Genomic DNA, 14309 nt, shown 5'->3' on the forward strand with positions numbered 1-14309 from the left:
AGGGTGACGGTCAGCACATCCCTGTCCCCACCACATAACTGAGCCTAAGGATGCCAGGTCAGCACATCCCTGTCCTCACCACATAACTGACCCTAAGGATGACAGGTCAGTACATCCCTGTCCTCACCACATAACTTGACCCTAAGTATGACAGGTCAGCACATCCCTGTCCCCACCATATAACTTGACCCTAAGGAAGACAGGTCAGCACATCCCTGTCCTCACCACATAACTGACCCTAAGGATGACCGGTCAGCACATCCCTGTCCCCACCTCATAATTGACCCTAAGGATGACAGGTCAGCACTTCCCTGTCCCCCACCACATAACTGACCCTAAGGATGACATGTCAGCACATCCCTGTCCCCACCACATAACTGACCCTAAGGATGACAGGTCAGCACATCCCTGTCCTCACCACATAACTGACTCTAAGGATGACAGGTCAGCACATCCCTGTCCTCACCACATAACTGACCCTAAGGGTGACAGGCCAGCATATTCCTGTCCCCACCACATAACTGATCCAAAGGATGACAGTTCAGCACATCCCTGTCCTCACCACATAACTGACCATAAGGATGACAGGTCAGCACATCCCTGTCCCCACCACATAACTTGACCCTAAGGATGATAGGCCAGCATATTCCTGTCCCCACCACATAACTGACCCTAAGGATGACAGTTCAGCACATCCCTGTCCTCACCACATAACTGACCCTAAGGATGATAGGTCAGCACATTCCTGTCCCCACCACATAACTGACCCTAAGGGTGACAGGTCAGCACATCCCTGTCCCCACCACATAACTGACCCTAAGGATGACAGTTCAGCACATCCCTCTCCATCACCACATAACTGACCCTAAGGATGACAGTTCAGCACATCCCTGTCCTCACCACATAACTGAATCTAAGGGTAATAGGTTAGCACATCCCTGTCCCCACCATATAAATGGCCCTAAGGATGACAGGTCAGCACATCCCTGTCCCCCACCACATAACTGACCCTAAGGGTGAAAGGTCATAACATCCCTGCCACCACATCACATAACTGACCCTTAGGATGACCGGTCAGCACATCCCTGTCCTCAACACATAACTGTCCCTAAGGATGACAGGTCAGCACATCCCTGTCCCCACCACATAACTGACCCTAAGGATGACAGGTCAGCACATCCCTGTCCCCACCACATAACTGACCCTAAGGATGACAGGTCAGCACATTCCTGTCCCCGCCACATAACTGACCCTAAGGATGACAGGTCAGCACATCCCTGTCCTCACCACATAACTGACCCTAAGGATGACAGGTCAGCACATCCCTGTCCCCGCCACATAACTGACCCTAAAGATGACAGGTCAGCACATCCCTGTCCTCACCACATAACTGACCCTAAGGATGACAGGTCAGCACATGCCTGTCCCCGCGACATAACTGACCCTAAGGATCACAGGTCAGCACATCCCTGTCCCCGCCACATAACTGACCCTAAGGATGACAGGTCAGCACATCCCTGTCCCTGCCACATAACTGACCCTAAGGATGACAGGTCAGCACATCCCTGTCCCTGCCACATAACTGACCCTAAGGATGACAGGTCAGCACATCCCTGTCCCTGCCACATAACTGACCCTAAGAATTACAAATAAGCACATTTTTATATTTCATTCACTGACTTAACATAAATATGTGTCTTTCAGGACTTGGAATGAGTCAGGTTATTGGTCACTTGGATTTCTTCCCAAACGGTGGAGTTAATATGCCTGGTTGTCCTCAGAACAAGCAGAACCCCAACGCCAATGTTGAAGATGTTTGGAGTGGTAAATATTATCCTCTTATTGCTGGTTCTGGCCTTGAGATTGCTGTATATCCTGCACATAGGATGAATGCTTGGCCTGGAACTCAGGCTGTATAGTAGCCAGGCTGTAATGCTGTTCCTGAGCGGCACCTGCAGTAAATAGTTATGTGTCCATTTATGAAGCCAGACTGCGGGATGACTGAGAAAACGCACTCAGCCGGGTTTAAAGCCACCCAGACACCATCATCATCTTTCACTAGGCAGACAGAAGCTCATTGCTGATTGGTTACTGTTGCTTAGTGCTTTTGGATTTTACTCCTCTCCCATGAAACATTTACTAACTTCCCATGGCAGGGTAATTTCTTCAGGTCCGTATATAAGACGGCGTGTTAGCGGCATGTATTGTACAGTGTAGTTGGGGTTTTAGTGATTGCGAAAAACGGAAACATTTGAGGGTCCCAGGGACCCCTAGCTTTATAAAATTGGAATCCTACTCCACCGTTCCTGGGTCCCATCACATATTATGGTGGGGTGAAAGCAGGCAGCAGCTGGGACAGTGCTGGTGGGCAGGTAGCAGTTGGGGTAGAGCTGGGGGGAAAGGCAGGGAGAAGATGGGGCAGAGGGGAGTAAGGTCAGGCAGTGCTGGGGCTAGGGAGGGGGTAAGTGCAGACAGCAATCGCAACAGTGCTGGGGGGCAAGGATAGATAACAGCTGACACAGTATTGGGGTGCAAGGAGGGGGCTGGGGCAAACAATACTGAGGGTAGAGAGGGGGCAAGTGTACATAGCAGCTGAGGCAGTACTATGGGAAAGGAGGTGGTTAGGGGCAGGCAGTGCTGGGGGTAGAGAGGGGGCAAGTGTAGATAGCAGCTGAGGCAGTACTATGGGCAAGGAGGTGGTTAGGGGCAGGCAGTGCTGGGGGTAGAGAGGGGGCAAGTGTAGATAGCAGCTGAGGCAGTACTATGGGCATGGAGGTGGTTGGGGCAGGCAATGCTGGGGGTAGTTAGGGGGCGAGGATAGATAGCAACTTGGGCAGTACTGAGGGCAAGGAGGAAGTTAGGGCCTGGTAGGGAGGGTGAAACTGTAGGTAGCTTGGGCAGTAAAGGGGGCAAAGAGAAGGTTAGTGGCTGGCAGTGCTGAAGGATAAGGAGTGTGTAATGGTATACAGCAGCTGGGGCATTACTGGAGGTAAGGGGCAGGCAGTGCTGGGGTAGGGTGGCAGTAAGGGTAGACAGCAGCTGGGCCAAGGAGAAGATTAGTGGTAGGCATATATACAATGCATCACACACAGGAGTACCCCATAAATATAGTGGCCCACACACAGCAGTGCATTTACAGAGTGTAACACACAGCAGTGCATTTACAGAGCGTAACACACAGCAGTGCATTTACAGAGCGTAACACAGAGCAGTGCATTTATAGAGTGTAACACACAGCAGTGCATTTACAGAGTGTATCACACAGCAGTGCATTTACAGAGCGTAACACACAGCAGTGCATTTACAGAGCGTAACACACAGCAGTGCATTTACAGAGCGTAACACACAGCAGTGCATTTACAAAGCGTAACACACAGCAGTGCATTTACAGAGCGTAACACACAGTAGTGCATTTACAGAGCGTAACACACAGCAGTGCATTTACAGTGCGTAACACACAGGAGTGCATTTACAGAGCGTAACACACAGCAGTGCATTTACAAAGCGTAACACACAGCAGTGCATTTACAGTGCGTAACACACAGCAGTGCATTTACAGAGCGTAACACACAGCAGTGCATTTACAAAGCGTAACACACAGCAGTGCATTTACAGAGCGTAACAAACAGTAGTGCATTTACAGAGCGTAACACACAGCAGTGCATTTACAGTGCGTAACACACAGGAGTGCATTTACAGAGCGTAACACACAGCAGTGCATTTACAAAGCTTAACACACAGCAGTGCATTTACAGTGCGTAACACACAGCAGTGCATTTACAGAGCGTAACACACAGCAGTGCATTTACAGTGCGTAACACACAGCAGTGCATTTACAGAGCGTAACACACAGCAGTGCATTTACAGAGAGTGGGAGGACATTGTAATGAAATAATATAAACAGTGCCTCACCAGCAATGTACAGCTGCCTGGAGGACACTCTACCTCCCCAGTCACCAGTACTGTAACTCCCCAGGGACCCACTGGTAGATCTGCAGCTCACTGGTGGTCACTACTCCTCCGCGCTGGTAACCCCGCAGCACGGTCACTCTGCTGCCCGCTGCAGGGGCAAACGCAGGATTTTTAAGGGTGGTTGATGGCTAGATAGATCTTTGAATATAAACTAACACACACGTATGCACACATACACAGCTTGCGCACACATAGCTTACATACACATACACAGCCTGCGCACACATAGCATCCATACACATACACAGCCTGCGCACACATAGCTTACACACACATACACAGCCTGCGCACACATAGCTTACACACCCATACACAGCCTGCGCACACATAGCTTACACACACATACACAGCTTGCGCACACATAGCTTCCATACACATACATAGCATGCGCACACATAGCATCCATACACATACACAGCTTGCACACACATAGCTTACATACACATACAAAGCCTGCGCACACATAGCATCCATACACATACACAGCCTGCGCACACATAGCTTACACACACATACAAAGCCTGCGCACACATAGCTTACACACACATACACAGCCTGCGCACACATAGCTTACACACACATACACAGCCTGCGCACACATAGCATCCATATACATACACAGCATGCGCACAAATAGCTTACACACACATACACAGCCTGCGCACACATAGCTTACACACACATACACAGCCTGCGCTCACATAGCTTACATACACATAAACAGCCTGCGCTCACATAGCTTACATACACAAACACAGCCTGCGCTCACATAGCTTACATACACATACACAGCCTGCGCACACAAAGCTTACACACACATACACAGCCTGCGCACACATTACTTACACACACATACACAGCCTGCGCTCACATAGCTTACATACACATAAACAGCCTGCGCTCACATAGCTTACATACACATACACAGCCTGCGCACACAAAGCTTACACACACATACACAGCCTGCACACACAAAGCTTACACACACATACACAGCATGCGCACACATAGCTTACACACACATACACAGCCTGCGCTCACATAGCTTACATACACATAAACAGCCTGCGCTCACATAGCTTACATACACATACACAGCCTGCGCACACATAGCTTACATACACATACACAGCCTGCGCACACATAGCTTACATACACATGCACAGCCTGCGCACACAAAGCTTACATACACATACACAGCCTGCGCACACATAGCTTACATACAAATACATAGCCTGCGCACACGTAGCTTCCATACACATACACAGCCTGCGCACACGTAGCTTCCATACACATACACAGCCTGCGCACACATAGCTTCCACACACATACACAGCTTGCGCACACCTAGCTTCCATACACAGCCTGCGCACACATAGCTTCCAAACACAGCCTGCGCACACCTAGCTTCCATACACATACACAGCCTGCGCACACATAGCTTCCATACATATACACAGCATGCGCACACATAGCTTCCATACACATACACAGCCTACGCACACATAGCTTACATACAAATACACAGCCTGCGCACACCTAGCTTCCATACACAGCCTGCGCACACCTAGCTTCCATACACATACACAACCTGCGCACACATAGCTTCCATACATATACACAGCATGCGCACACATAGCTTCCATTCACATACACAGCCTGCGCACACAGAGCTTCCATACACAGCCTGCGCACACATAGCTTACATACACATACACAGCCTGCGCACACATAGCTTACATACACATACACAACCTGCGCACACAAAGCTTACATACACATACAAAGCCTGCGCACACATAGCTTACATACACATACACAGCATGCACACACGTAGCTTACATACACAGCCTGCGCACACATAGCTTACATACACATACACAGGCTGCGCACACATAGCTTCCATACACATACACAGCATGCGCACACATAGCTAACATACACATACACAGTCTGCGCACACATAGCTTCCATACACATACACAGCCTGCGCACACATAGCTTACATACACAGCCTGTGCACACATTGTTTACATACACTGCCTGCGCACACATAGCTTACATACACAGCTTGCGCACACATAGCTTACATACACATACACAGCCTGCGCACACATAGCTTACATACACAGCCTGCGCACACATAGCTTACATACACAGCCTGCGCACACAAAGCTTAAATACACATACACAGCCTGCGCACACATAGCTTACATACACATGCACAGCCTGCGCACACATAGCTTACATACACAGCCTGCGCACACATAGCTTACATACACATACACAGCCTGCGCACACATAGATTCCATACACAGCCTGCGCACACATAGCTTCCATACACATACACAGCCTGCGCACATATAGCTTCCATACACATACACAGCCTGCGCACACGTAGCTTACATACACAGCATGCGCACACATAGCTTACATACACATACACAGCATGCGCACACGTAGCTTACATACACAAACACAGCATGCGCACACATAGCTTACATATACATAGTTTACATATACACACAGCATACTTACACATACACACACAGCATACTTACACATACACATTCAGAATACTTACACATACACAGCATGCTTACACATACACACTCAGAATACTTACACAAACACACAGCATACTTACACATAGACACTCAGAATACTTACACATACACACAGCATATTTACACACTCAGCATTCTTACACATACACACTCAGAATACTTACACATACACACTCAGCATACTTACACATACACACTCAGCATACACACAGCATACTTACACATACACACAGCATACTTACACATATACTCTCAGCATACTTACACATGCACACTCAGCATACTTACACACTCAGCATACACACAGCATACTTACACATACACACTCAGCATACTTACAAATACACACAGAGCATACTCACAGCATACTTACACCTACACACTCAGCATACTTACACATACACACTCAGCATACTTACACATGCACACTCAGCATACTTACACATACACACTCAGCATACACACAGCATACTTACACATACACACACAGCATACTTACACATACACACAGCATACTTACACATACACACTCAGCATACTTACACATACACACTCAGCATACTTACACATACAGCATACACACAGCATACTTACACATACATACTCAGCATAGTTACACATACACACACAGCATTCTTACACATACACACTAAGCATACTTGCACATACACACACAGCATACTTACACATACACACTCAGCATACTTACACATACACACTCAGCATACACACAGCATACTTACACATACACACTCAGCATACACACAGCATACTTAGACATACACACTCAGCATACTTACACATTCACACTCAGCATACTTACACAAACTCACTCAGCTTACTCACAGCATACTTACACATACACACACAGCATACTTACACATACACACTCAGCATACTTACACATACACACTCAGCATACACACAGCATACTTACACATACACACTCAGCATACTTACACATACACACAGCATACTTACACATACACACTCAGCATACTTACACATACACACTCAGCATACTTACACATGCACACTCAGCATACACACAGCATACTTACATATACACACAGCATACTTACACATGCACACTCAGCATACTTACACATACACACTCAGCATACTTACACATACAGCATACACACAGCATACTTACACATACACACACAGCATACTTGCACATACACACAGCATACTTACACATACACACTCAGCATACTTAGACATACACACTCAGCATACTTACACATGCACACTCAGCATACTTACACATACACACTCAGCATACTTACACATACTCACTCAGCTTACTCACAGCATACTTACACATACACACACATCATACTTACACATACACACTCAGCATACTTACACATACACACTCAGCATACACACAGCATACTTACACATACACACTCAGCATACTTACACATGCACACTCAGCATACTTAGACTTACACACTCAGCATACTTACACATACACACACAGCATACTTACACATACACTCTCAGCATACTTACATATACAAACAGAGCATACTTACACATACACACACATCATACTTACACATACACACACAGAATACTTACACATACACACTCAGCATACTTACACATACACACTCAGCATACACACAGCATACTTACATATACACACTCAGCATACTTACACATGCACATTCAGCTTACTTACACATACACACTCAGCATACACACAGCATACTTACAGATACACACTCAGCATACTTAAACATACACACTCAGCATACTTACACATGCACACTCAGCATACTTACACATACACACTCAGCATACTTACACATACACACTCAGCATACTTACACATACACACTCAGCATACTTACACATACACACTCAGCATACACACAGCATACTTACACATACACACTCAGCATACTTACACATACTCACTCAGCTTACTCACAGCATACTTACACATACACACACATCATACTTACACATACACACTCAGCATACTTACACATACACACTCAGCATACACACAACATACTTACACATACACACACAGCATACTTACACATACACTCTCAGCATACTTACATATACACACACAGCATACTTACACATACACACTCAGCATACTTACACATACTCACTCAGCTTACTCACAGCATACTTACACATACACACACATCATACTTACACATACACACTCAGCATACTTACACATACACACTCAGCATACACACAGCATACTTACACATACACACTCAGCATACTTAGACTTACACACTCAGCATACTTACACATACACACACAGCATACTTACACATACACACACAGCATACTTACACATACACACACAGAATACTTACACATACACACTCAGCATACTTACACATACACACTCAGCATACACACACCATACTTACATATACACACTCAGCATACTTACACATGCACACTCAGCATACTTAGACATACACACTCAGCATACTTACACATGCACACTCAGCATACTTACACATACACACTCAGCATACACACAGCATACTTACAGATACACACGCAGCATACTTAAACATACACACTCAGCATACTTAGACATACACACACAGCATACACACAGCATACTTACACATGCACACTCAGCAAACTTACACATACACACTGAGCATACTTACACATACAGCATACACACAGCATACTTACACATACACACTCAGCATACTTACACATACACACACAGCATACTTACACATACACACACAGCATACACACAGAATACTTACACATACACACTCAGCATACTTACACATACACACAGCATACTTACACATACACACTCAGCATACACACACACAGCATACTTACACATACACACTCAGCATACTTAGACATACACACTACGCATACTTACACATACACACTCAGCATACTTACACATACACACTCAACATACTTACACATACTCACTCAGCTTACTCACAGTATACTTACACATACACACACAGCATACTTACACATACACACTCAGCATACTTACACATACACACTCAGCATACACACAGCATACTTACACATACACACTCAGCATACTTACACATTCACACTCAGCATACTTACATATACTCAATCAGCATACACACAGCATACTTACACATACACACTCAGCATACTTACACATGTGCACTCAGCATACTTACACATGCACACTCAGCATACTTACACATGCACACTCAGCATACTTACACATACACACTCAGCATACACACAGCATACTTACACATACACACTCAGCATACTTACACATACACACTCAGCATACTTAGACATATTCACTCAGCATACTTACACATGCACACTCAGCAAACTTACACATACACACTGAGCATACTTACACATACAGCATACACACAGCATACTTACACATACACACTCAGCATACTTACACATACACACACAGCATACTTACACATACACACACAGCATACACACAGAATACTTACACATACAAACTCAGCATACTTACACATACACACAGCATACACACACACAGCATACTTACACATACACACTCAGCATACTTAGACATACACACTACGCATACTTACACATACACACTCAGCATACTTACACATACACACTCAGCATACTTACACATACTCACTCAGCTTACTCACAGCATACTTACACATACACACACAGCATACTTACACATACACACTCAGCATACTTACACATACACACTCAGCATACACACAGCATACTTACACATACACACTCAGCATACTTACACATACTCACTCAGCTTACTCACAGCATACTTACACATACACACACAGCATACTTACACATACACACTCAGCATACTTACATATACTCAATCAGCATACACACAGCATACTTACACATACACACTCAGCATACTTACACATGTGCACTCAGCATACTTACACATGCACACTCAGCATACTTACACATGCACACTCAGCATACTTACACATACACACTCAGCATACACACAGCATACTTACACATACACACTCAGCATACTTACACATACACACTCAGCATACTTAGACATATTCACTCAGCATACTTACACATGCACACTCAGCATACTTACACATACACACTCAGCATACTTACACATACACACTCAGCATATTTACACATGCACACTCAGCATACTTACACATATTCTCTCAGCATACTTACACATGCACACTCAGCATACTTACACATACACACTCAGCATACACACAGCATACTTACACATACACACTCAGCATACTTACACATGCACACTCAGCATACTTAGACTTACACACTCAGCATACTTACACATACACACTCAGCATACTTACACATACACACTCAGCATACTTACACATACACACACAGCATACTTGCACATACACACAGCATACTTACACATACACACTCAGCATACTTACGCATACACACTCAGCATACTTACACATACACACTCAGCTTGCTTACACATGCACACTCAGCATACACACAGCATACTTACACATGCACACTCAGCATACTTACACATACACACTGAGCATACTTACACATACAGCATACACACAGCATACTTACACATACACACTCAGCATACTTACACATACACACACAGCATACTTACACATACACATTGAGCATACTTACACATACACACACAGCATACTTACACATACACACACAGCATACACACAGAATACTTACACATACACACTCACCATACTTACACATACACACAGCATACTTACACATACACACTCAGCATACACACACACAGCATACTTACACATACACACTCAGCATTTTTACACATGCACACTCAGCATACTTACACATACACACTCAGCATACTTACACATACTCACTCAGCTTACTCACAGCTTACTTACACATACACACACAGCATACTTACACATACACACTCAGCATACTTACACATACACACCCAGCATACACACAGCATACTTACATATAAACACTCAGCATAGTTACACATACACACACAGCATTCTTACACATACACACTGAGCATACTTGCACATACACACACAGCATACTTACACATACACACTAAGCATACTTACACATACACACTCAGCATACACACAGCATACTTACACATACACACTCAGCATACACACAGCATACTTACACATACACACAGCATACTTACACATACACACTCAGCATACTTACACATACACACTCAGCATACTTACACATGCACACTCAGCATACACACAGCATACTTACACATACACACAGCATACTTACACATGCACACTCAGCATACTTACACATACACACTCAGCATACTTACACATACAGCATACACACAGCATACTTACACATACATACTCAGCATAGTTACACATACACACACAGCATTCTTACACATACACACTGAGCATACTTGCACATACACACACAGCATACTTACACATACACACTCAGCATACTTACACATACACACTCAGCATACACACAGCATACTTACACATACACACTCAGCATACACACAGCATACTTAGACATACACACTCAGCATACTTACACATGCACACTCAGCATACTTACACATTCACACTCAGCATACTTACACAAACTCACTCAGCTTACTCACAGCATACTTACACATACACACACAGCATACTTACACATACACACTCAGCATACTTACACATACACACTCAGCATACACACAGCATACTTACACATACACACTCAGCATACTTACACATACACACAGCATACTTACACATACACACTCAGCATACTTACACATACACACTCAGCATACTTACACATGCACACTCAGCATACACACAGCATACTTACATATACACACAGCATACTTACACATGCACACTCAGCATACTTACACATACACACTCAGCATACTTACACATACAGCATACACACAGCATACTTACACATACACACACAGCATACTTGCACATACACACAGCATACTTACACATACACACTCAGCATACTTAGACATACACACTCAGCATACTTACACATGCACACTCAGCATACTTACACATACACACTCAGCATACTTACACATACTCACTCAGCTTACTCACAGCATACTTACACATACACACACATCATACTTACACATACACACTCAGCATACTTACACATACACACTCAGCATACACACAGCATACTTACACATACACACTCAGCATACTTACACATGCACACTCAGCATACTTAGACTTACACACTCAGCATACTTACACATACACACACAGCATACTTACACATACACTCTCAGCATACTTACATATACAAACAGAGCATACTTACACATACACACACATCATACTTACACATACACACACAGAATACTTACACATACACACTCAGCATACTTACACATACACACTCAGCATACACACAGCATACTTACATATACACACTCAGCATACTTACACATGCACATTCAGCTTACTTACACATACACACTCAGCATACACACAGCATACTTACAGATACACACTCAGCATACTTAAACATACACACTCAGCATACTTACACATGCACACTCAGCATACTTACACATACACACTCAGCATACTTACACATACACACTCAGCATACTTACACATACACACTCAGCATACTTACACATACACACTCAGCATACACACAGCATACTTACACATACACACTCAGCATACTTACACATACTCACTCAGCTTACTCACAGCATACTTACACATACACACACATCATACTTACACATACACACTCAGCATACTTACACATACACACTCAGCATACACACAACATACTTACACATACACACACAGCATACTTACACATACACTCTCAGCATACTTACATATACACACACAGCATACTTACACATACACACTCAGCATACTTACACATACTCACTCAGCTTACTCACAGCATACTTACACATACACACACATCATACTTACACATACACACTCAGCATACTTACACATACACACTCAGCATACACACAGCATACTTACACATACACACTCAGCATACTTAGACTTACACACTCAGCATACTTACACATACACACACAGCATACTTACACATACACACACAGCATACTTACACATACACACACAGAATACTTACACATACACACTCAGCATACTTACACATACACACTCAGCATACACACACCATACTTACATATACACACTCAGCATACTTACACATGCACACTCAGCATACTTAGACATACACACTCAGCATACTTACACATGCACACTCAGCATACTTACACATACACACTCAGCATACACACAGCATACTTACAGATACACACGCAGCATACTTAAACATACACACTCAGCATACTTAGACATACACACACAGCATACACACAGCATACTTACACATGCACACTCAGCAAACTTACACATACACACTGAGCATACTTACACATACAGCATACACACAGCATACTTACACATACACACTCAGCATACTTACACATACACACACAGCATACTTACACATACACACACAGCATACACACAGAATACTTACACATACACACTCAGCATACTTACACATACACACAGCATACTTACACATACACACTCAGCATACACACACACAGCATACTTACACATACACACTCAGCATACTTAGACATACACACTACGCATACTTACACATACACACTCAGCATACTTACACATACACACTCAACATACTTACACATACTCACTCAGCTTACTCACAGTA

General features: G+C 44.0%; 1 protein-coding gene across 1 annotated transcript in view; it reads left to right on the forward strand.

Moving 5' to 3' along the window:
• Positions 1–14309, forward strand: part of LOC148430842 (pancreatic triacylglycerol lipase-like) — a 309192-nt gene that overhangs the window by 99050 nt on the left and 195833 nt on the right. Inside the window, exon 10 of the mRNA XM_088466434.1 lies at positions 1705–1824. Within this exon, the coding sequence (XP_088322560.1) occupies positions 1705–1824 (120 nt within the window). The remainder of the gene's footprint in view (positions 1–1704; positions 1825–14309) is intronic.

The sequence above is a fragment of the Taudactylus pleione genome, unplaced genomic scaffold (genome assembly GCF_031769625.1).
Source record: "Taudactylus pleione unplaced genomic scaffold, aTauple2 ptg003137l, whole genome shotgun sequence".
In the NCBI taxonomy this organism is placed as follows: domain Eukaryota; kingdom Metazoa; phylum Chordata; class Amphibia; order Anura; family Myobatrachidae; genus Taudactylus; species Taudactylus pleione.